The sequence below is a fragment of the Dendronephthya gigantea genome, unplaced genomic scaffold (assembly GCF_004324835.1).
Source record: "Dendronephthya gigantea isolate DGI-Jeju-01 unplaced genomic scaffold, DenGig_1.0 000047F, whole genome shotgun sequence".
Classification (NCBI taxonomy): domain Eukaryota; kingdom Metazoa; phylum Cnidaria; class Anthozoa; order Malacalcyonacea; family Nephtheidae; genus Dendronephthya; species Dendronephthya gigantea.
The window spans coordinates 1,062,493-1,087,209 of record NW_021163057.1 but is presented as its reverse complement, the minus strand read 5'-3'; the positions used below and the strand labels follow the sequence as shown (position 1 = coordinate 1,087,209).

At 35.6% G+C, this 24,717-nt stretch overlaps 2 protein-coding genes across 2 annotated transcripts; one reads left to right on the top strand and one right to left on the bottom strand.

Moving 5' to 3' along the window:
* Positions 1-414: 414 nt before the first annotated feature.
* Positions 415-11,279, top strand: LOC114527824. The gene is made up of 7 exons (XM_028549522.1): positions 415-562; positions 1,502-1,629; positions 4,371-4,694; positions 6,188-6,339; positions 7,199-7,319; positions 9,901-9,992; positions 10,533-11,279. Exons 2-7 carry the CDS (start codon positions 1,524-1,526, stop codon positions 10,638-10,640), a joined length of 903 nt encoding a protein of 300 aa, XP_028405323.1. The 5' UTR covers positions 415-562; positions 1,502-1,523; the 3' UTR covers positions 10,641-11,279.
* On the bottom strand, positions 11,160-23,872 carry LOC114527823 (flocculation protein FLO11-like). The gene is made up of 3 exons (XM_028549521.1): positions 23,762-23,872; positions 16,718-16,831; positions 11,160-16,133 (listed from the first exon to the last, which is right to left on the bottom strand). The coding sequence occupies exon 3, from the start codon at positions 16,122-16,124 to the stop codon at positions 12,327-12,329; it is 3,798 nt and encodes a 1,265-aa protein (XP_028405322.1). The 5' UTR covers positions 16,125-16,133; positions 16,718-16,831; positions 23,762-23,872; the 3' UTR covers positions 11,160-12,326.
* Positions 23,873-24,717: the final 845 nt, after the last annotated feature.

The following is a 24,717-nucleotide window of genomic DNA, read 5'->3' as shown; positions in this document are numbered from 1 at the left end:
CATCTTAACAAAATAATTGGATCTTATACATATAAACCTTAATAAGGAAGTCGCAGAGTTTCAAAGCGCTTTTATACTCTAATTGACTAAATAGCCTAACTGCTTGTCCTTTTTTGTTTTTTTTTCGCTGAATATCTGTTATTTTTGCGATAGAGACGAAGCATTATTAATCAAGAAACCCGATCTCTCAAAGATCCTTTATCCCATTGTGGGCCGTCTATGACTGGCTGCTTGTCTTAGAATTTTTTAAAGACGCTGCGCGATTGGACGAACTTGATTAGGAGGGGATATATCAACTGTTCCCAGAATACATGCATGCCCCCCGTTGTGATTGTTTTTGTTTACGTATACGTTATACTGGAAACTATTTAAAACCCGTCTACACAACAATTTTCTCAGTCGCGTTCAGTTGGCATTGGTGAACCTTGTGATAACAGAGGCCCCGAATACAGAATAAAATAGAAATTAGAAAAAAGAATTCTGCTGTACGTCTTCTGAAACATCAACAAAATTCAAACATTGAATTGTACTTTGTCAAGGATTGCATCCAATATTCAGTGAAGTAAGTTATCTGTTATTAACCATTCATACATAGTAAGATATAACAATTCTATACAATACATCGAAAAATTTGATTATAGCTGCTGTGTGTTGACGTTCCCGCTGGAATGCGCGTACACGGGCCTACACGATTTTTAAATTCACTTTTGCGACAAAATGTCGAATTTCAGAAAAGCCATTTTTAGACATACTTAGAATTTCATAAACATACTTCGTATTATTAAGAAATTGCATTCTTTAGTGTGTTTTTGTTATCACGTTTTACTGAAAATTCGATCAAAAACTGCATGAGGTTGCACCGTGTTTATTGTGAGGTCTATTTAACGCAGCTAAATGAATTTGATTTAAATATATTGCAACTTGAAAAATGCATCAACTTTGACCTTTACAATCGCCTGACTTTATAATTCTGCGAATGGTTTCACGTTTCGTTGATTGCCAAGCTTCGAAAAAACAAATGTATATATAGACGCGCTATATGTATATTTTATTTCTTGTTAGATAAAGTTAGCAAATATGTTTAGTGTGCCATGCATTCACAACAGTCCGAAACGGAAATTACGAAATGATGCAAAGTAAACCTCGAAGTAAACATCCATACACGGCATCTCCTATAAGTCTAATTGCCGTGATATTATCAATTATTCCTTTCCGATTCTTTTCGTAAACTGTATCCGACTTGTACTAACAACGAGTCAAATATACTGTTTGTCAGTTGTGTTTACGAACGTAACTCACTAATTGTACCGCGTATCTTTGATAACGGCTGGAATGCCAAAAATTTAGTGCAAGCTAGACTTAATATGCTTATATAGTTACTAGTCGGTTGAATCCATTCCAGATATACTGCTAAATTTTGTAACTGCATGTTTATGTAATGTAAATTGTTATTTCATCTCTTTTATATATATAATGAGACTTATGCCGTTTTATTGAACAGGTTGATTGATCAATTCAGAATCATGCACCGAGTTGTGTATCTTTTGATGGAAATCCTAATTGTGGCAGCCACTTACCATGCTAAAGTCTCCTGCTTATCATCCGAAGAAAACTGCACTGGTTTAAAAGGTAAATGTGAGTAACTATACTGTAATCGGCTTTCCATATTGACGTAGTAATACGTAAGCAAGCTGTTTACAGAAAAGATTAAATGGTATTAAATTATCACAGGGAATGCAATTACTCTACAGCCATTGAACAGTTATATTCGTCTTTGAGGGTCGTTTGTTGACTAAACCGCGGAAGTGGTTAATTTTATCCACTTATACGATTTAATGCGTGGGACATTTTAAATTGGAATAAAATAAAACGCATTAGGTTTCCCTTCATTCAAAACACCTCTTTCGAGTGGCCTGATCAAAAGTATATATCGTAATTCTCTCAGGCCAGCCCTGTTTACATATCAAACATCCAAGTTAAAGTGCGGTGATTCTCTTCAGTAAAAAAGCGACTACAATACTTTTCGATAATAAAGTGAAAACGCAATACAATTGCAGTTTTCTATTTACAGAACATTCAAATTATCAAATATATCAGTTGCTTTGAAGGTATCATTTTTTTACTTGAATAGGGTCATCCCTTTCAAGGTTTATAGTTTTGAAGGAACAATCTTTATGGAATTAGCTGTATTTATAGGGTAATAAACGTTTGAATCCGTTCATCAAACCGGTGCATGAAACAAGGCGTCGAGGAACAAAGCTTGATTTAGTTATAAACACTGGACGGGTGCTTTCGTTAAGCCGCAAAATGAGATTTTTCAATATTATTAAACTATTAATTTAATTACGGACTACTGGTTATGTTGACAGTAGAGTATGCATGGAATAAAATTCCATTCCGGCTATTATACATTTTTCAATTTCATCATTTTCATGTTTATACCGGTTCATATAGAATAGTACGTGTGTAAGGCAATCTAACATCACGGTCCGATAACTATATTAGTATATATACGGTTAACGACGGCTAAAAATAAAGCCAGATTACTCAGACCGGGGACCATATCGGAAATGCGATTTTCATTGGTAAACGTAAATCTCAACAGCCCCGTCTAGTACATCCTAAGGTACTCGAGAAATATTTTTTCAAGGGTGAATAATTGGATTCGCGTGACAAATAGAGTATTCTGATAACTGGATTATGCTAAATGCTAGATGTGACTTACCGCACAGGACGTCGTAGGGCTTGAATTAAATTAAATCTCCTTGTCTTAACCGCAAGTCCCCAGCAAACAACACTTCAACCTAGACTCGTGTTAAAGCGTTACGAACAATTACATAATTTTCTATTTTCATGCGATTTTCCAACAGAAAAGCATGACTTTGAACGTAGCTAAAATATTTCAAATTTGTGAATTTCATCTAGTCTATTTAAAAAAATATTGACGTATTGATGTAAATAAGTGATTATACAAACTCATTAGTATAAACAGCGATGACGTGCGTACGTATAATTATTGAACATGCGTCAACTTTGTTTATGCAATTGAATTGTGCACATGTGAATCGAGTTGATCTTCATAATAACAGCTACAATTCGTTCGCTTATTTCAATTGTTCTACCTTTTTTTAAAGGTAGACTACAGTAAAATAACGCTGTGTTTACATATTAGATATTGCATCGCTTTATCTCTTAAAATATCCTGTGCTGTCAGAATATTTATTACCGTTTTAGTGAACTGTATTTCTAAATTTATAAGAGATTTAAACATAAACTTACGAAATTTGGGCAAATTTCTATATCGTGCGGGAGTCCTCCAAAGCAGAACCGATGCGCGGAAGCCGCTGTAATAATTCATAACATTTACTATATAACCATTTTAGTATAAATACACAACATGTAACGGAATTTCTATGGACTATAAACAGTTTTTGGCGTGTTTGGACCCGCGATTATGCGAACACAAAGCAAGTATGCGAACACGATCCAATTTAGATTTTTTATTTATTATTGGCAAATTCCCACGGGGGATCTATACAGATACCAATGGAACCCGATTAAAGTTTGCAATAGCATTATATTAATAATAAAATCGTAAAAGTGGTTGAGAGGATTATGTTGGTGGCATGCAATCATACATGGGTGGTAGGTTTATTTTTATTTTTTTTCATATATATAGCGATATAATATAATTATATAGGCACATACAGGGAATTCAATAAAGCCTGACTTCCATTGTAAACATTAAACTGAAAACTTCAACCTTGCATTATGCGTGCACCAAGCTAGCATATTATATTGGGAGTACGATAAGTCAAAGCAGTTAAGAAAATCAATATCGACCTACTATTTGGGAACATGAAAAATATCCTAAAAGTGAAATATTTCACGCCTAACCGCGTGCCCAAGTATTTTGCATAGTATAGAATATATTATTTACAACACTCTTGTTTATATAACAGATTATATATAAATTGTATTACTCAATTAGCTATATAATTATGTAAAAAGTTAAGTTCGGTATTCGAAGATTTGAAAGCAAAGATCGGTAGATGCGAAGAGGAGATAAGACTGTGAAAAAGCAATTTTAAAGACTTGAAAGATTTATTTAAAGACAAAGACTCTAAAGCTCTCCAATTAAAAAAAATAATTCTGTCTTGTTGCTAAGCCGCGGCAGTCTTGACTGTTTCCGCCGCTATTTAAAAAACCCATCTGTTTTTATCCCTGGTGAACAATATAAACAACTCTTTCAACCCTTTGAAAACTAAATGCATTTAAACCATACGAAGTACGAACATATCCAACCTAAATTCGTCCCCTCTTTGAGATAATGGGCATCTATACTTATTTGTAAATTTATATCTGTATAGTTCCTAAGCCTGAATTGAAGTACATGTTAAGCAGACGGTTGGTGGTGACTTGGCAGGAAAACGACACCAGTGGATACAATTATACAGCATACATATGCTACACTAAAATACGTTCTCACCCTAATTTTGGTTCTCGAGATACCTGTCCCCATTTTCAAGCGATGACCTCATGTTCCTACGCAGGCGGCTCCGTCGACGCAAACATACGCCGTCAATGTGACATGAAAGTGTTCGAATACTATGAATATACGGTACATCTAAGTGCTGAAATACGTGGGTGTGAACTAATCGGGGAAAATTTCAAAATTACGCCAAGCCTAAAAAGTATGTATTCGCAACTCCATGATCATTAATAGTGTTATGGTAAGAGTGGTTCAGTGTTATGTATTTACGAGCATTCAATTAACACAAAGATTATTTGGACAGTATATATATTCATTACTTATAGGATGAAAGGACGCTGTGTTGTTTATGTATAATCTATATATATATTTGGTCCATTTGGTGTAGTAATGAAATAATTTTGGCGGTGTGCAGTATTGATTACCAGTATATTGCTTTGTATCGATTTACGTCGGCGTCGAAGCATCCACGTCATATAGACTCATAATACGCACTGCGGTTTATATTTACATTATTTACTACACAAGTATTTTGGCTAATTTTTTGAAATAAAGGATAAATTGTTGCCATCATATACATGTGGTACAATTGTTTGACGAAGAGACATGGTCTGTGTTTTGCTGAACCCTGTGCAAACTGAGAAAATTAAAAACTAAAAATATAATTTAATAATGACAATTCATGGCTTACGTAATTTGAGTACTTTTGAGAAAATTTTCAAAATCTACCATCTGCATAGCAACTCCTTAGTTCGCATCTAATTATAGAACAAATATAACTATTTGAAATTACAATGATAAACTACCCTGCTAAAGGAAGGGTACAAATTTTGCCGTATTTGTGTATCGTGTAATATTGAACATGTCGTAACTGGAAGGATAATTGGGCGGGGGTATGAATATTCATATACTCATATACTCAGTTCTTCTCGACAGATTTCTACTGTAAGCTATTGCGTATATATATATATATATATATATATATATATATATAATATATATATTGCGTATATATATATAATATATATATATATATATATATACACCCATTTGCAAAAACGTTGGCCGCAGATAGATATATAGATAGATACTCGAGATCTAATTAGAATTGCATATGTTGTGTAATATTATAGAAATCCCATGCCAATTTAATCATATGCAATTCTAATTAGACTTCGAGTATCTATCTATCTATCTATCTGCGGCCAACGTTTTTGCAAATGGGTGTATATATATATATATATATATATATATATATATATATATATATATATATATATATATATATATATATATATATATATATATATATATATAATATATATATATATATATATATACATATAATATATATATAAAAATATAATATATAATTATATATATATATATATATAATATATATATATATATAATATATACCCCTGCGGTAAGACGAGAATAATATTTTTGCTCTCTACAAGCGGTCAGTATTTCCACATTTTATTGCGATGTTCTGAATTTAGGCACTTTGATTTTAAAACTTTGCTGCAGTAAGATTTTTTGACTTAAGCCAGATCTGCTACTGGACTGGCCACAGAGGAGGGTTCTGATGAATACACTGTGTTAGCCTAGCCACAGTAAAAATTGGTTAGGCTAAGCAGCCCAATCTGCATTTAAAAATTTGCTGATTTTACTTTTCTCTACAAAAATATTCAGATATCATCCCAAACCCAGTACCCACTTTCAATGTGTACAGTAAAGTGAATGAGCTACTCATCGAATGGACGAAATCGGACAGATATGTGCAACTTTTATACATACTGAAATGCAAACAACTTCCTATGGCTAGGGAGAGGCAGGTGCTCGAGGTAATCATATCACTCGATTTTAAAATCATTGTTGTCATTTTAAAGAACGCATAGAATCATGTCAAAGACCTGTTACCCATTTGTAATATCTTGGTTATGAGTTCAGTTTGGATTATGAAGAACGTGAATTAAAGTTATTATGTTCATATAGTCAGCGATTTTTAACAACATTTAGTATAATTTCAGTATTGAAAAATGACCTTTGAGCATTCTGATTGGCTCCCTTAGCAGTAACTATGAGGCAATAGTTACTGCTCAGAACAGTCTGAGCAGTAACTATTGCTTTTCCCCATAAAAACATGGCTGAAAATACTCAAAATCGTTTTGGAAAAATTTCGGAAGCAGAAATTGAGAACATAAATCAGTTGTATTTATAAATAAAACTTTTTCAATACTGAAATTATACTAAAACAATTAGTCGCCTCAGGCTCGGTGATTACAAGCTTATATTCACTTCGCCTTCGGCTCAGTGAATATAGGCTTGTAATCACCTCGCCTTCGGCGACTAATTGTTAATTAGTTACTCGATAATTTGGATGAGTAATAACGTCGTCATAACGATAAGAATTTACCAAAAAATGGCTAACAACCAAATGTACCAAAGACAAGTTAATTTGTTTTCTCAGTTATAATACCACTATAGAACCAAGTAAGATAAAATGATAAACCAAGACCCAATTTTTATTTAAGCTAAATTAATAGCCTATTCTAAATTATTTAAAAATTACGTAATATAAGTTACATTTTGCCAAAGTCATATGCAAATTTAAAATGCCTAATTAACTTTGTTCAGATCTATTGCTATACCCCTTATAATTTTCATTTGATAAAATGCTGAACATTTTCTATTTCTTTAAAGGTTCTCAAAGATTCTAGAAACCAAGATTTGAAAACATACCGTTGCTGTATTCAAGTTCATTTACCGTATTATGGTTTGTCTACTCTTTACTCCCAAGTATGCAATGTCAGTCAGGCTAAAGGTAATGATTGATAACTAGTATTTTTGAAAGATAACTTATTTCATTGGATTGAAAAGGTTTATGCTATATAATACAATGTAGAACACGACTTGTACTGCACATAAAAGTTGTATATATAGTGCCATATATAATATAGCTAGGTACTGAAATTTCGAGATTTTGTGAACCAGAATGTTATGAACATTCCGAATGGCTAATTTCGAAGAAACTTCAATGCGGCAAAGAAATATTATTGTAATTGCTCTGCCCTTGTATTTTATAGTGGCCTTTTTATAGTGATTTAGCCAAATTGCCCGCAAAGTTCGATTTGAAATTCCGAAGCTCGATTTGAACTTCGTTGCGAATTACAAAGCGGAAGTGACAACTTCCCCGCCCACTTGACAGCTTCCAGACATAGTTCGCAACTGGAGGGTCAAAAGTTTTCTGAAATCAACTGTAAATCACTGATCACAAAAATGCCGAACGGGCATTTTGATTGCCAATATCAAGCGAAATACCTGACCAGCTGTGACGGTCATAATAATTTTTATGCGGTATTGTACATTTACATGTAGAACAACAACCTGAATGTTAAACTAAATTAGGTAACTTAAACCTGAAAATATTTCACTGACTTACCTGGCTATATCCGGGATCCGTCTTTGATATTCTCTCATCAAATTCGATTTGTACGCTTTTTACAAGTTTCATTTTACAGAACAGTCGTCATACAATAACAAGGTGGTGAAATAAGGCGTATTTTGAATAGACAAACCGATTCTAAATGTTATTGAAACTGGACGCGACAACAAACCAACAAACACTGATATCTGCCATATGTATTAACATTTTGCCAGCTGCATGACAAGTTTAGGTCCTTATATAATATCGTCATATTACAACCGTTTCAGAACACATGATCTGTAATTTAAACTGGTTCCAAATTCAATTAGAGAAACGTATTTTTCTCGCAGTCAGTCAGAAGACCTATTTCTGGTTATGCTAATACTTTGGTGTACTTTCACTGCAAAACAATCAATTTCTAAAGAAATGAATAATTATATGATAACTTCCAATTTGCATTAATTGTCAAAATTAGATCATCCGGCTGGCTACACCGCTAGGCTTAGCAAGTATAAAGGTTAACATTGTATTTCTTGTTATTCTTGTGATTTGATATGAGTGATATCTTCGCAAGTTACATTTTTCTTAACCCAAATTTTGCAGTAATATTGAATTCGTAGGATTACGTCATTCTCGCGGCGCCTGCATAATAAAATCAAAACCGCTAACTTTATCGAATATCTGGCCACGAATCAGCTAACGATTTGTAATGTAAAGGTGCAAACCTGGTCATAATATTTTCCAAATTTTATGAATTAATTTATCAATACATTATACTTATGACTACACTACCGTTGTTCGCTGCTAAAACTGGCTATTCGGGATAGGCTGTTGAGACAGACATTACGTAGCTCATATTCATAAAACATGCAAAGGCTATATTACTCGATAATAATATATATAAAAGTATTAATTGACTGTGATTGGTTGATTTCAGCGCAGCTAATCCTAAACAACAGTGCAAAAATCAGTAATCACAGCAGGGGCGTAACTAGAGCGATAGTTGGAAGGGGGGGGGGGGGGGTGTGAGCATTCATATATTCAGTTCTGCCTGGCGGATTCTTACTTAAGGCATTGCACTTACAAAAGAAATTCGTAGGGCAGAACTAGATATATGAATATTCACACACCCCCCCCAATTATCGTTCTAGTCTCGCCACTGAATCACAGTGCAAAAAGCTGTAATCACTGTGAACCAATCAAATTATTATATATATTATTAGTATAAGTAATAGCATGGTTTCTCGTGAAATTTGGACATAACATGCACTCGTAATTTTTTCAAAGACCTCAAATAGCATTCGTGCTTCGGTATTTGAAAAACTCACTCGTGCATGTTGTATCCAAATTGCACTCGAAACCATGCTATTATATATAATTATAGTATTATACAGCTTTGCTTGTTACACTTATAGAAAGATCTCTCACTTATGATCAGTATACTTATGAAGGCCTATTTAAACTTCACGATAAGTTTTATGCAATTATCATTTTGAAGAATGCAAGAGTGCCTATACCAGTAATGCCACAATCTTCATTCAATTTTGTTCAGATTAGAATTTAAAGTGTCACATTTGTACGTGTGTTCATCGTACGTTCATATACGCCAGGGTACAAATCGTATGCGACAAATAGTGTAAACGGGCCTTTAGTTTCCTCTTTAGGTATTTATACAGGTATTATCATATAGAATCCTATGTAAGAAGTTTAATGGCTATAGCCTTTACCTATTTATAATACTAGTAATAGTATTCGTCGATGGACAGCGAGTAGTGACTAGTCAGTCTATCATAATTTTTGTTCTTGGTTTGTATGTCATGTGGCATTATTATAGGAAACATTGTTGTGTCTCATTTAAAATTGGTTACCTCAAATATTTATTGCACCATAGGTAAAAGTCTACATAGCAAAAGTCAATTTCTATAAAATTATAAGTAGAGAAAGCAAGGAATAATTTCCACTATACTTTTTATTGCAGAGATCACCACGGCGACGTTTGGATGTGGCAAATCGCATGAATGTAAAACTGCTGAGGTTGACGATTTAGGAGAATTCGCTGGCCAGTTGCTGGTATATAAAACATACTTATTTGGATATTTATTGTAATAAATGAAAAGCATATTAACTTTGTATAACTATGTCAACTAGTTGCTTCCAAATATTCCGAGATTTTTTCCCCAAGATGGATATATTTTGGTATAGCTACTCCGATAGACGTTTAGCCAGCCCGACGATTTAGTTCTTCCTTCCTGATTCTTTGGTTTTATTGACTATATAATATGTCGATTTAGCTAATAAAATCACTAGATGCAGATTAATCGCGATGAGTATACAGTTATTTCGTTAATTTTACTGCAGTACAATTATTAATTTAATACAATTAAAACAAAATAAACTAAGATTAAGAAGAACTAATAAAGGCCAGAAAGTTAAACGAAAATAGTGGCAGAAGTACATGAAAGTCTCCCAGGACAGTGTATTGACGATTATTTCCTAATAGATCGCGCGATACTAAATCATGCGATGTTGCTCGTACAATTAGGGATTATTAGTACTCGTTATGATTACAATAATTTTATACTAAAGTATATAACTCGTCCTACATTGTAGCCTGATGACACCAACTGGCCTAATATGCCCCCTGCAATGGTACTTCAAGTAAGAGAGAAACAACAACTACCACAAACAGAAAAGAGAGTGGCCCCATTGACAGCGTAAAATTTTCAGCTTTTATAAAGGATGCATGTTGATGCAAAGAAAACAAAATAGACTAACATTATATAATATATACGTATACATATATTTCTTGAAAAATGTAAATAGATCATATTATATATGTCCATAATATAACTAAAGTAAAGTATTGCCATTTAAAAGGAACTACATCGTTGTGGACATTTCAAAGAGTTTTCCAGCTCGCTAAACGGAAACACGAAAATGGTGTGTACTTCTGAAACAGGTGTGCACATACATACATAGCTTATACGTTCTCTTCCCAGCATCATGAAAATGCTCTTAGAGGTTTTCACCCATATTGCATTAGGAAAGGGGAATAAAACTCTAATAGGCAAGGTGTGTGTTTATCTGTCAAGTTTTTTGAAAAAGTGTGGAACAACTCTCCTCATGTGATAACATACACACAACTGCAATCTGTTCAAAATTTGTAGACACGATTAAGGACACGCTCATTAGATTTACGTTTTTATTTCATAAATAAAACATATAACAATTCCCCATATCTTTTCAAACATATATCTTTATATTAAATTCATCACGCAAGATCATGTGCGATCTATGCAACAGATATATAACAGTCATATAATCCTTTAAACGGAAAATATGTGTATAACAATATAGTTCTGTATAAATATAATATCATTAATTCTCTTTTGTGTATAACCACCCAGGCTTTTTTCACAATATACAAGGAATATACAGTAAACCCTCTGCTTTGACTTCTCAGAGTGAAAGCAGACAACTCTTCGACCGGCCCGAATATTAGCCTACAATGATGCGTAATGTCACTAATGTGTATGTGGGGGGGAATTCAAAATGTTCCTACGCAATAGAGTTTATCTACTGTATACTCCTTTTACTGTATTTTAGCCAGCAGGTATATTCGCACTACGACTTAATTGAACAAGTGCGACGCACGCCTGTAGTCACATTCAAACTCATCGAGTGGAATCCACTCATAAGCGATTTCATGACTGCATTTCCACTCGAATATAACTTTATATATTTTCAGTGCTTTACCCTAAATCTTTCTTTTTTTAAAGCTTTCTGAATACAGGCGATAAACACCTACAAAATATTTTACATTAATATATAAAATGCAATCGCCTTGGTAGCAATTGAACAGGAAGCAGCACTCAGTTTGAATTCAAGCGTGATTATGACCCATGCAGACGTATTTACAAATATTACAATACATTATACATTGAATATATATATATATACACCGTTATTGCAAACGTTTAGTCCAAACGCCACCGAACTAAACCCGTGTACGTTCGGGGGTAACGGCTTACTAAAATGCGACGCTGATTTCAATCACATAGTCAAACTTAATTGCTGCTAAAACTAGTAACAAGACATAACTCGTTATAGAATCCAAAAGAAACATCAACACTTCAAAATGAATTGTTTCGGCACCTGAAATGGTCATAATGTCTTAATCATCTTGTATTGTAATAATTATGTTACCTATATGGTTCATAAGAAGCCCCATTTCTGAACTAGGAGGTTATTGTCTAAACAACCTTAGCCAAAAAACCACCATTTGAAACTTAATTGTCGGAACTTAAGAAGCTTATGACGAAAAACATTTGCTATATATATGGTAATGAAATTATTGAGGTTATATAATATGTAGCCTCAATAGTTCAAAAACACCGCCAACCCTTACAAAAGTAGCTTTACAACATGCTCCAATCCTAAAAGTACGTTAAACTCAGCATCATTTGCGTTCGGAATGAACTCGGCAGGAGACGTCGTCACGGGAGATTGAACCTTCGGTCGATTCGCCACAGCTGCAACCTGGTTTGAATTGAGGTAAATTTTCTGATCCTTAATAATGCCTAAATTTCGTTTCTCTCCTGTATTTGACACGTACACCACTAATTTTGCTCCATCCTGACTAACGATTGGAGGGTTTCCTCCGCTTTGAGCTATGTTAGATTTGACTACGTCGTATACAAGTATTTTCCCGTTCTTAATATTTTCAGAAAATGCCGGTGAGGATGAAGTTGGAACGGACATAATAGGTTTAGGTAAAATGTTTATTTTTTGTTCTGATGATGTGGAATTAGTTGCGGTGCCTTGGGACGGTGTAGATTTGGCCGTATTAGGTTTGGTCGAAATGCTTTGAGGTGATTTAGACTTTGCTGAAGTATGATGCTCAGATGATGCACTTACTGATGAAACAGTTTTAGACAATAAGGGTACTGTGATGTTGTTCAAATGTGCTGTGGGTTTGAACATTACTGTTGCAGGTGGTGAGTGATGAATGGGGGTGGGTTTAGGAGCGATAGGTCTATGAGAAATAAATTGGGGTGGTGTTGGTTTTGGAGCAAGGGGTCTAGATACAACGTTGCCATTGTCTTTAATTGGTGCAACGTAAACATTTTTTGCTTTAGATTCACCAGCAGCTCTTGCAACGGGAACAGTCAACGTGTTCAGGGTGTACAAGGAGTTAGGGACTGGGTATTCTGTTTTCAGAGCAGCTTCTTTGCTTTCAATAGTTGGTGAAAGGCTGTTCATTGAATTGGCAACACCGCTGGTGCTATCTGCTGGGACGTTTAATGCAGTGACACCAGTTGAGATCTGATTTTTGGCAGCAACACTTGCTTGTGGTCGAAAACTATGAGTGGTAAGCGCCTGTTTTAGTGTAGTTTTTACTTGACAGTTTAGTGTTGTAGCAACTACGGAACTCGTGACACTAGTAGCTGCTTGACTATTTGTTATAAACTCGTTTACAGGCATAGTTAAGCTACGTGGAGCAGTCTTGCAAAGAATATCAGAGTTTGATACGCAAGTGCTCTGGGTGACGGTTTTTAGCTGCTCCGTTGTGGTATCCACGAAAGGCAGAGACGATTGACGATTAATGATAGCAGTGTCATTAGACATAACCAGATCAACTTGTTTGCTTTGGACGAAGGTAGATACTAGTTGGATTGGTTTACCTGTGGTATCCTTATTTGCTATTTCAATGTCCACATTGCTGACGTGAGGAAGAGGAGATTTTGATTGACTAGTTACATTATTTCCACAAGTAAGACCAAGTTTAGCAAGTTCATTTGGGATCTTACTGTGTTCCAAATTAACAAGAGGAATACTTATCGTGGATGCCTGGCCTTTACCTGAAGCATCTGGAAGGTGTTTCGTATTTGTAGGACAAACAGTTATTTTGCTTGCAACCTTTGGAGGAATGACTGTCGGTTTACCCGTATTTTGGGTGGTCACTGGTTCAAGGTTACTTTGGGTTTTGGTCAATGTAACGTGACTAGCACCAGAAAAATTATTAACCTTGAAATCCCCTTCACATCCTGTTTTGTCCTCTGGCAGCTTGCCATTTGAAATATTTTCTGCCACACGCTTCAACAGATCAGTAGCGAGGGAAACTAAACTATTTCCTTCCTGGCTGCTTTGCCCTGACCCATTCATATCAAGAACACAGGCAACATTTTTTCTAGTTGTACTAGTTCTTGTCTGCTGTTTAGTAGGGGTTATGGGATCTTGTGTTATAGTCGTGGGGCTGTATACTGGAGTTATCCTTACATGTGTTGTTGACTTTACATTTTTAATCTCGGGTGCGTTTTTGGAAGAGACACTTCCATTCAGATTCGATAATGCCGGCATAGCAGTCGGCGTGAGCAACGAACCAATTTGTGTTTGACTTTCTGCACGTGTTGTTGGCAGTGCCAAAGAGCTAACAGGCGTACCGGATGACGAAACACTTGTTCCCTGTTTTAGCGCAGGAAATGTTTTCCTTTGTTCTCTTTTTGGTGCACTTGGCCCATCTTGAGTCCCTATGTTATTACAGGATTTTCTTTTTAGGATAGACTTAGGCGATTGATTTCCTTCTTTTCTATTCAGGCTTGATCTAGCCTGGTCGAATCTGACCTCCTCGCTGTTAGACTTCCGTTTTGAACGACGGGGTCCAACCTTTCTAGGCATCTGCTGTTTTCTCTTTCTTGTCGTTGTAATGTTTTCTTTACTGAAGAGAGAAAGACTGTTCTGTGTATCCGTTTTTTGAGATACAGCTTTTTCATGTAACGGCACGGCCAATGTTCTTATGTGGCCTTGTAAAACGGTGACATTTACGAGTTTATATTTGTCTTGGTCATTAAATTTATCACAACTTTTTTTCGAAGTGTTTGAATCATTACAATCAGATTTTTCCGACATTTTCTCGTCGGTCAGTTTTGTCTCAGACTGACAAGTAATCGATTCCGCGCTTGAGAGATCATTTCTATCTAATCCAATTTCATTATCGCCCACCGCCTCTCTTGAAAACGTACCACCCGATTCACTTCCTTCCTTTGTACTTAGCCTAAGACTTCGCCGACACAAAGATGGATTCTTTTTAAGAAAATTTGCACGCAATTTAGCAGCCGCTGAAACTTGTCCAGCTTTACCTTTGAAACGAAACTTTTCTAATTCTACCTCCTTTTGACGAAGTAAATCTTTAAGTTGACGAATTCTTTCCTCTTGCTTTGTTGGAACTTGCTGACCAATATATACCTCATCAGCGCTGGATTCCTTAATCGCTGCTTTATCACTCAATGTATCACTCAGTGAAGAACTTGGACGAGCACCATTGTCTTGGTCTTCTTCTGTTTCATTAGACTCAAGTATGCTTAAAGTTCCCGAATCGTCTGTCACTTCCTCTGTCCGTTGTATGTTTGAAAGTACGTCAGTACGTGGACCAGACGTAGGATTTCGTGTTGAACCTTCCGATGTTCTTTCACTCTTGCCCGTTGGTATACAAGGCTGCTCTGCAGGGGTAACAATTTGTCGTGTAGCATCAATAAATGTGACCACATTTGGATTTGAAAAGGTGCCCGACAGAGACAGAGAGCCAGCGGTAACACCGTCAAGCAACTGCTGATCTGCCCTTGATGACGCTATGCCCTGCGATTCTGTTCTGCTAAAGGAGCTTTTAACACTTGGTGCTAACGAAGATGAATCCTTATCCACATTAAAGTTAGAATTGGAAATTAGGTTAGGTGAGGAACAAACCGTTATCACACCACTTGGGCTGCATTTAACAACAAATGGCAAATTATCCTGGTTACATCGAAGAACATCCTGTGATGAAGAAATACAAGGTAGCCTTGGTGAAGTTCCTTCAACGTTTTCCATCTGATCACCGTGTAGAAACACTTTATCACCAGAACCACACCCTTCATCCTCTTTTCCACTGTTAGATGCCAATGAAAAAACCGAAGTTATCAAAGGCAAACTATTGTCTTCATTAGGATACGCTTCTTCATCAAATCGAGGGACGTCAATTACATCTATTTCTTGCTCTACTTTGTACGCCTCTTCTTCCTTGCTGGTCTCTGAATCTTTATGCAATTTGTTGTCGGAACTATCCAACTCATCGCTTGCTTTGCTCTTTGCTGAACAGTTATCGAAAAATCTACGACGTATTTTTTCTTTCGCTAACAAGTTGATGCTAAGTTTTGACAACTCCATTATCTTTCTCTAAAAAGCAAACATCAATATTTAATACATTACAAGAAAATAAGCCAGAAAAGTTGAGCTGAAATTAACGCTTCTTTGTAAAACTATGCTCAGGCTATATAAAATATAATTCGTTGTATACGTGCCACATGGACAATCCAGTAAACGATAAAGAGCTAGTTCCTTGTGTCGTATATATTAACTGAATATTGACCTCGCTGTGAAATATCACCCCGAGGTTTTTGCTATGGATCAAGCGACGAGAAACGAGATTCATGCAAAAAATATCGGTCTGATACTTCACAAAACACACCAAACAAGTGAGGTCCCGATACGGAATATACGGACCACGGTCCGGATATGGGTTTCACGGACCGCTCGTAAAGTAACGCAAACTTCGGCTTGATAATTCTCGATATCACACTCAACCTCATGCAATAATTTTTAATTATTCGATGTTTTTACCCGCATCATTTATTTGATTTTAGAATCGTGACAGCGTTAGTTGAGATCAGTTTTGAAGATCGGAAATTGTTAACGAATTAATTATGACGTTTTTGCCACAGGAAAGTGTTTGGTGAAGTAAGGAATGGGGGTAAACATACTTTTTTCAAGGATGACGTCTTCAGACACGAGATGTCGACCTCGATGTCGTGATTATTGGATGTTTTTAAAGTTTTGACACAACAAGTTAATACGATTGGAGAAATTTGAGGCTTCTATAAACAGAAATTGTTAATGAAACTAGTCACAACATAAAAATTACCAACTGAACTACCAAAAGAAACTAAAACACTTAAGCGCTCCACACAGTGGTGACAGATGGAATTAAATTAAGAAGCTCGCCAATAGGTTGTTTTACAGTAGCATAGGTCTGCTTGAGGGGGGATAGAAGGCTGAGAGGGTGTGTCTGCCAGAATAAGTGCTTGCCTTAAAATGTCATTAACAACCAAGTCCAACGACATTTTTTGTTGAAGGTTTCGATTGATTTTAAAACTTCTAAATTTGAAAGGAAAACCACTCCTTTTATTATGTTATATGGAGTTTTTATGTTTCTATATAAAGCACGGTAAATTCTTTCCTAATTAAAAAAAATGTGTTTGCATGTGAACTGAAGCGCTTTACTGCAGAAAAGCTTTCTAATAAAGCGTTATCTTTTGGAAAATAAAACTAAAAATTCTCAATTGATATGTATCTAATTTTAATCACTTGTTATAACCAGGGCAGACTATCTCAGTTATTACACTATTGAGTCTAGCAAAACACAGCGGTATAATTATCAGTTTGCAGGTGCAAAATAACAATTACATCGTTGTTTGCTTTGCATAATTATAAGAAGATAAAAACTGTATTTGTTGTTAACATCTAATATACTTTTAGCATTACTAAATTTTAGCATTATTATAACTCGTTGCCAATCATATACTTAATTAAAATACAGCTGCATGTGGTATATTGCAGTTTCTGTACATTAAAAATATTAACCAAATACACAAATGTATTAGTCCAGCATAATTCAAATTGCTTTTCGCATATTTTGCATGAATAAAAGAACTATTGGCAAAATGTGGAATTCTGAGAATATCATTTTTCATAAGATAAAAAATATTTACTGTTATAATTGAGATCCTTTTAGCATCAAAAAGTAATATAATGAAAAAGCAGTCACAGAGCCGGAACTGGATATGGTACCATTTCTAAAGAATCAGCAGTATTGATTTCATACACAGGAAAAATTACAACATTAGTTTCTCAACTGGTATAAAGGTAGTTCAAATAATGTTATACAACAACTTTTTTATATCCGTCGATACAATATTTATTGATTTCTTTTCCTGTCCGTTTTCTTAGTTTGCTGGCATATCGAAAATGTACCACTATTCAGCATAGAGGACAGCTCAAGTAGTTTTCGACTAATTTTCCCCGGCAAATTAGTACTAACTAGTGCAATGAACTTTTGATAGAAAATTTATCCAAGACTTACTGGGCATCAGAATTGTCCTCCCTTCTCATTCCCATTTGTGTTGAGGAAAGTAGCTAAATTTTACCACATGATCACGAAATAAAATAAAAACCTATTTTACTAGCCTAAAAATTTAGAATATCATATCCACTAGAGTTGAGGCGTAGATAAAAATGTCCATCTTAGCAATAAAAATGTCCCAAGGCAGGCTTAGGCAGCCATCTTGCTGGCAAGTGTTTATTTCGTGATATTTTACATTTGTCATTACGTCATTGCTTTTATTCTCTGCCGTGTGACCTATTTCACTGTTTTGGCATCCGCAGAGATAAAAATTCATTTAAAAATAAATTTATTAATTTATATCCACTAAAAGCCAAAATTACAAAATATTACCAAAAAATGGCAGAAATACTAAACAATTCACAGGAAGCCATCAGTCTAGCAAGTTACACTTCTGACAATTCGTATACTGCGTGGAGGTTGCTTTATAGGTTAATGTATGGTATTTTTATTAAAATGGCATCAAAACAGAATGCATTACTTTATCATGGTTTGCTGGTTCATATACCTTAGCAACTATAATGTATATAAACACGATTGTCTAGTCAATATTTACAACTGAATTGTCTTAATATACAATTCAAAACAGCAATGCCACTTTCTCGCACCTAAAGCCTGGTTCTCATTGGTCACCGACCGTCTGTGATGATATTGCCCGCCGGTGATCACTGGAGTATAAAGTGATTTGTTATTTTAAATAAATTTTCTTCCTCACCGGCCACCCAAAATACATCACTGACTGTTGGTGATTAAAGAGAACCAGGCTATATCATCGCTATACAAAAAATATAACATCAAAAATGACCGCAATAGCTAAAACGTATCAATTAAATGTTGTACACAACATTTCGACACATACACACTCGCGTCAGAGATGTCTATACATAAACAACACAGCCTTATTTCTTCTATAATTAATATACTTTCAAATCGTATTTGTACTTACTCGAGTACCCGCAAAGCCCATTTACACGATACGATCAGTTGTATACGGTTGTCACTCTGACGAAATGATATTGAGTGCTAATGCCACATTTTCGTTTGCACGCAGCTGGCGAAACAAAAACCACAGTGTTTGCACGCGAATTTATTCCATCAAATAAGTCATGGTAAGAATGGAATGCGACTAATTGTATCTTGCAAATGGGCATTAACACAAATTTACACTGAACTGCCTATATTCTTATTTTATCGATTTTCATTTAAAAAATGTTTGAATAATTAAATAAACATCATATATCACTGATTGTGTATATATTTGGGCTCTAAAATTCATGAAATCTGCGTGCTTCGCTATCCAGTGTATCATAAGATCAGCGATAACGAGCAAGGACAATGCCAATGACAATATCTCCCCAGTTGCTGATTTACATGTACAAAAAAGCCACTGATCCGGCAACCGGAATGTAGTTGAATTCAACATTACCAATGATTTGCTAATCAGTTCTGGGGTTTGAAGAAGTATAGTTTGTAATTAAATTTGTCAGACAAATGCTCGCTACTGCGCGCAATAGACCTTTCTCCTTTTACCTTTCAAGCGTGCAATGCATGATGGTAGTTGATCATCAAGCAACTTTCATTTGCGACATCGCTCTGCTAAAGCCCGTTCTCCACTAGGCGAATTTGCTCGCGCGAACAGATAAAAAATAGGAAGCGATTCTACTTTTTCGCGGCAAATTTTTTCGCAAGCGAAGCTAGATTTCAGATTTCGCTTCCGCGTCTCGCGAATAAATTCGCTAAGTGGAAAACGGGCTATAGAAGCGATTTTGTTTGTAAGAAAACCTTGTCAATTCCTTTTGCTTCTTTATTAACTAAATCGCTCCTGAACATGGCGAAATCACGACTAAATTGATCTCGATAATAAACTACAGTCACGCATTGCGCGCTTCACAGATAAAAGGGGAAGGTCTATTAAGGCCGACACAGACCGGACGCGATGCGGCAACGCGACGCGAATTTTGAGTTTTCAGAAGCATATAAATTAAATTCTGGAAGTAAAATTTGGAAACTATGGACGCTACAGCAGTCAAAATGTTTTATTGTTATGTAATCTACAAGAATATTATGATAGTTTAAAATTTATTTGATTTTGAAAAATTAAAAACGTTGTAAATTCGCGCCGCGTTGCCAATTCGCGCCCGGTCTGTGTCGACCTTTAACACTGGAAAATTAACGCCGACGGACACAACCAAATATCCGAGACGAAGCGGAGCAAGTCTGTCGATCAAAATTTTCATAGCCGTTGGGTGGCTTCTTAAAATTATAGATATGGGCGAGTTTAAGCTTAAATAAAACTGATACGGTAACTGGAAAGCTCATTGATTGCCTAAAGCTTTTCTTCATTTTCATTTAAGCATTGCGTAAGCATCAACTACCATTTTTATTTTCTAGTTTAGGCGTACGTCGCAGTTCGTAAGGTTGATTTGCGAATTTACAAAGTCTGACTATTACATGACACCTTTGGTCAACAGGACGTAGCCAGCCTGGCGATTTAGTCCTGCCATGCAAATTTTAGTGCTTTTATTATGCATTCATCAATTCAAAATTTGGGTGTTTTTACAATCAATGAATAGCAAAATATTATCACAGCAGGACCAAAGGACGACAGGCTACGCGTCTTTTCGTTAGTAAAGTGTATGAATAATGTATAATGCATAATTGAAATTTCAGTTTGAATTAGCAGTGTGTGCATGAGTGTACTCGTTAAGTGCGACATCTAAACTTCATTATTATTGAGCAATTATTAGTGCTTAGAAATTTCTATTCAGAATGGATTTACTGGGAGGTGCAGGGAGAGTAGAGGTTTCCCATTTAGCTATCATTTCAAATTTAGAGGATTATGATGTACGAAAATCAGTACCAATTATAAGCATATAGGTGTATTCGAAACATACAAACCCATGCCCGACACTGTTCCGCACCCCCCCCCTCCTCCAAAAAAACCCTGCCCTGCTGTGACTGCTGTGGATCCATCCCTATTTATCTCGCTGGGATGTAGACAAGTTAAAATTAAACGAGTATTCTAATTTTTCTGAACAAAAACAAAAATATTCGGTTACATCGTTACAACGATAATATTAACTTGACTAGACTAAATTGCCGCCGGCCTGGCTAGGGTTACTGAAAATAACCTCAGGAAATATATATTAATGGCGTTCAAATGGCGAATGAAGGCATTAATGCTCAATTAATTAATAAAGCTTCACCGTTTTGTAAATAAACAAAAATGATGAAAATAGATAAATCGAGTTTAACTTTAATTACATAGGATTCAGAATATGGATTTTTCGGAGCAAACGAAAACCACCATACAAACCCAAAATCAAACAAAAAAATATGCCTGGAATGTTTACATCGAAATAAGTTACCGTTTTGTTTTTCAGTGAAGTAAAATATTTTTATTAGCTGGTTTCAGGGAAATTGTGGTTTGACGTTTTCGCCGAGTTTTTGTTCTTTTAAGCACAATATTTACGTGGATTTAAAGAGAGCAACAAACCTATGTATATACACACGATTTGTGGCTAGACTTGAGCGGAAGGGGATTTGCATATATTGTCCTTTCTAATTATACTATTACTTTCTAATGGGCAAGAGGCATACTACAACAATTATTCTCCGTTTATGTTGCTCAGGACCCATGCAGTGCCTAGGTCACATGGTATTTTGTTCGGTTCAGCTGCCATGTCCAATCTAACCGCCATGTTTACTGTCATACAAATTAGTTCTCACCGCGCTCTTCATTTGCCGTAGAGTGTCTGCATTTATTTGCTCCGAAATAATAGAAATTACCGCAATAATATAAAGCAAAGTGCCAAAACAGCATACTCAATGTCGAAATTGAAAATGGTCGATAATATATCTAATATTAAAAAAGTTTCACACAAGAGGTCATAAGGGTAAAACTATAATTGTTTTTGCTAGATAATTCGTTTAGGGGAAATGGTTGAATGGAATCTGCCGATGAAAGAGGAAATCGTGCAAACAGCGTCAATATTTGCGAAGGTGTGGGGACGGCAGTAGGGAACAAAGTTACAGCAAACGGAAGTAATAATATTTCTAAGGCTAAGCCATTCGGACGTGTCGTACGTAAGCATATATAATAATATTCTTAGCAAGCCGAACATTTAGAACGGGAACGTAGTTGACGACGGCTGATAATACAATGTGATTCATGATAGCAAAGGAAATGGACGATTAAAATCCCACAGGACTTGAGACGTCGTCGATAGCCCGCGCCCGCGCCCGCCATTAAAAGTCGGCGATTTTGGAATGTAGCACCTAAAGCGGATACTCCTGACTTTTGGTTACATTTATTTCATACTCAAGCCTCGAATCCACAGGCACAGTGACGAATTACCAGCCAAACCTGGCTTGGTTTCATACATAAACCATCACCGTATTTGGTCTTTGGGGATTTGAGTGCATTTGATACTCCTGATTCAGTTTGAAATAATTATCGCGGCTGTATTTGTGTCGCTTTAAATTATTAAGTTATTGTCACTTACACCTGAGGACCAATAAGCTACGGTCGAATAGAGTAAGTACTAATCAAAACAAGCTGCTTTCCGTAGCTGCTGCGTACTTCCGCTTTGAACGAATACGATATAGCGTTTATTGTGTCTGATTTTATCGATAAAGGAGTTGATAGAAAGAATATATAACTTGAAAGTCTTGCGCAATGGCGATGCCGATGACAATAAATAAATAAGTGTTACTGTTAGATATATCATCGTTCTAATCGCTCCCTTGCTTGGCGGTCAACGAGAACGGTTGTAAAAAAGCATTAATATTATTATTAAACACACAGGGTCGTAGTCTTTTGATCTTAAAGCACAACGCACGTAGGGCAACGGGAAAGTAAACAGAGAAACCATTTCGCACGATAGCATTGCCATGATATGGGTTAGCAACACAATATATGACAGTATGAACGGATTAGCCGAATCGTTTACTTGAGATATGATCAACCAACCGAAAAATGAAGTTGAAAATAAAGCAAAATACTTTACACGGCAAAAACAAAGCAATCAATACTATAGCAACGGCCACGACGTCCAACAAAACCTTTTCAAGCATTGCACATGTGCATATGTGCATGTATTTACATACGCTCCAAAAAATTGAAAGAAACAGATTTTGTATAATTGCTCTCGCCGACGTATAGCGAAATGTTTTTAAATAATGCGGGTACAAGGAGATTAGAGATATTGAAATTCGCCAAACTGGCAATTCAAAGTTTTAAATTGGAAATATATCTCACAGTCCACACAACATTTGGCGATAAAAAATACAGCAGCCACAAATGAATACGGACTATACAACAACTAAAAGGCACAATATTACCAATAGTATTCACAAATAAATTTCACTGTGAGCAAAAAGTAAACCTAAACTCTTAAAGTAACAGCAATACGCGACAGAAAATTTATGAAATCTTCGCAATAACTATTCCGTCCACTTGAGACGGCTTTGCGCTCACCACAGGTAAAAGGCGTTTTGTTTGTTAAAATTTATTCAAATGTTGCTGTGACAAGTTAAACATGGCGCCGATAAAATATGTTCCCGAATTCCTTAAACGAACGAGTTTTCAACGGAGTTAAACATTTAAAAAGAATTACAAACCTACTTCTTTTCTTTCAAACGCGTGTTTATCGAAAACCAATCCACAAACGTCTTGAAATTGTTGAGTTTTAATCGATATTGCCCAGAAAGCGCCTTTACAGATGTTATGTCGAAATTTCCGAGCATGAACAAGACCAAAGGACGCCTGTGAGGGCAACCAATCAGAATTTAGCCGTACGAAGAATTACCCAATCAAGTATCGACGCCACTTAGGAGAATTTATTTCTCATCGGGTTTCCAGCGGAAGTGGATTCAACTGTAAAAAAGTCAAGCTCTTCCGGTAAGATTTGTTTTTAAGGCATGAGCGATTTAATAATTAGCCAGTCTTTACTTTAAATCCTGATTAAAGAGTTTTAATGAAACGGCTTGCATCTAAATGGACAGGACTTCTATGAATCTTGTGCACTTTGCGATGAATCGAATAAAATCACACTATTCGATAAACTTCGACAGATCTTGATAAAATAAGAAACAGTGTCAGAGCAAAGCCAAAAATATTCTGCATCTATAAAGAGTGTTTTCGTGCATAAAGCCTTTTAAGGATAAGGAAGTTAACGTCTCAACCCGAAAAACGATGCTTTGCACGTTAGCCAAGGTGACGTACTTTTAATTCAAATTACAGGATTTAATCCTTAGCAATTTAAATATTCACACGTAAAGAATTGAAAAAACAACACTTTATCAATGGGTAAAAATCCGATTAATCCCATTCTGATAAACTACGAGAAAATTCAATTTTAACACAGCCCATAAACCTACAGTAAAATATTTTAAAGTCAAATACTCCACCCTGGTCATTGGATGCTTCCCATTGTAAAGTTGGCATGAAGAACTCTTGGAAGTGGAACAAAGCAACTCATGGATCTCTTTGTAGGGAAAAAACCCAAAAATATTAAGACTTAAACTTAAACAGCCAAAAGATGCTAATCTAAGTATTGCATTCTTAGAATGGCCGTGGTC

Excerpts from the sequence above, each read along its gene's own strand:
- LOC114527824 (XM_028549522.1), top strand. The coding sequence starts at position 1,524 with ATGCACCGAGTTGTGTATCTTTTGATGGAAATCCTAATTGTGGCAGCC. Across the intron at positions 6,340-7,198 it reads GGGAGAGGCAGGTGCTCGAG|GTTCTCAAAGATTCTAGAAA; the intron begins GTAATCATATCA and ends ATTTCTTTAAAG. Across the intron at positions 7,320-9,900 it reads CAATGTCAGTCAGGCTAAAG|AGATCACCACGGCGACGTTT; the intron begins GTAATGATTGAT and ends TTTTTATTGCAG.
- LOC114527823 (XM_028549521.1), bottom strand. The coding sequence starts at position 16,124 with ATGGAGTTGTCAAAACTTAGCATCAACTTGTTAGCGAAAGAAAAAATA.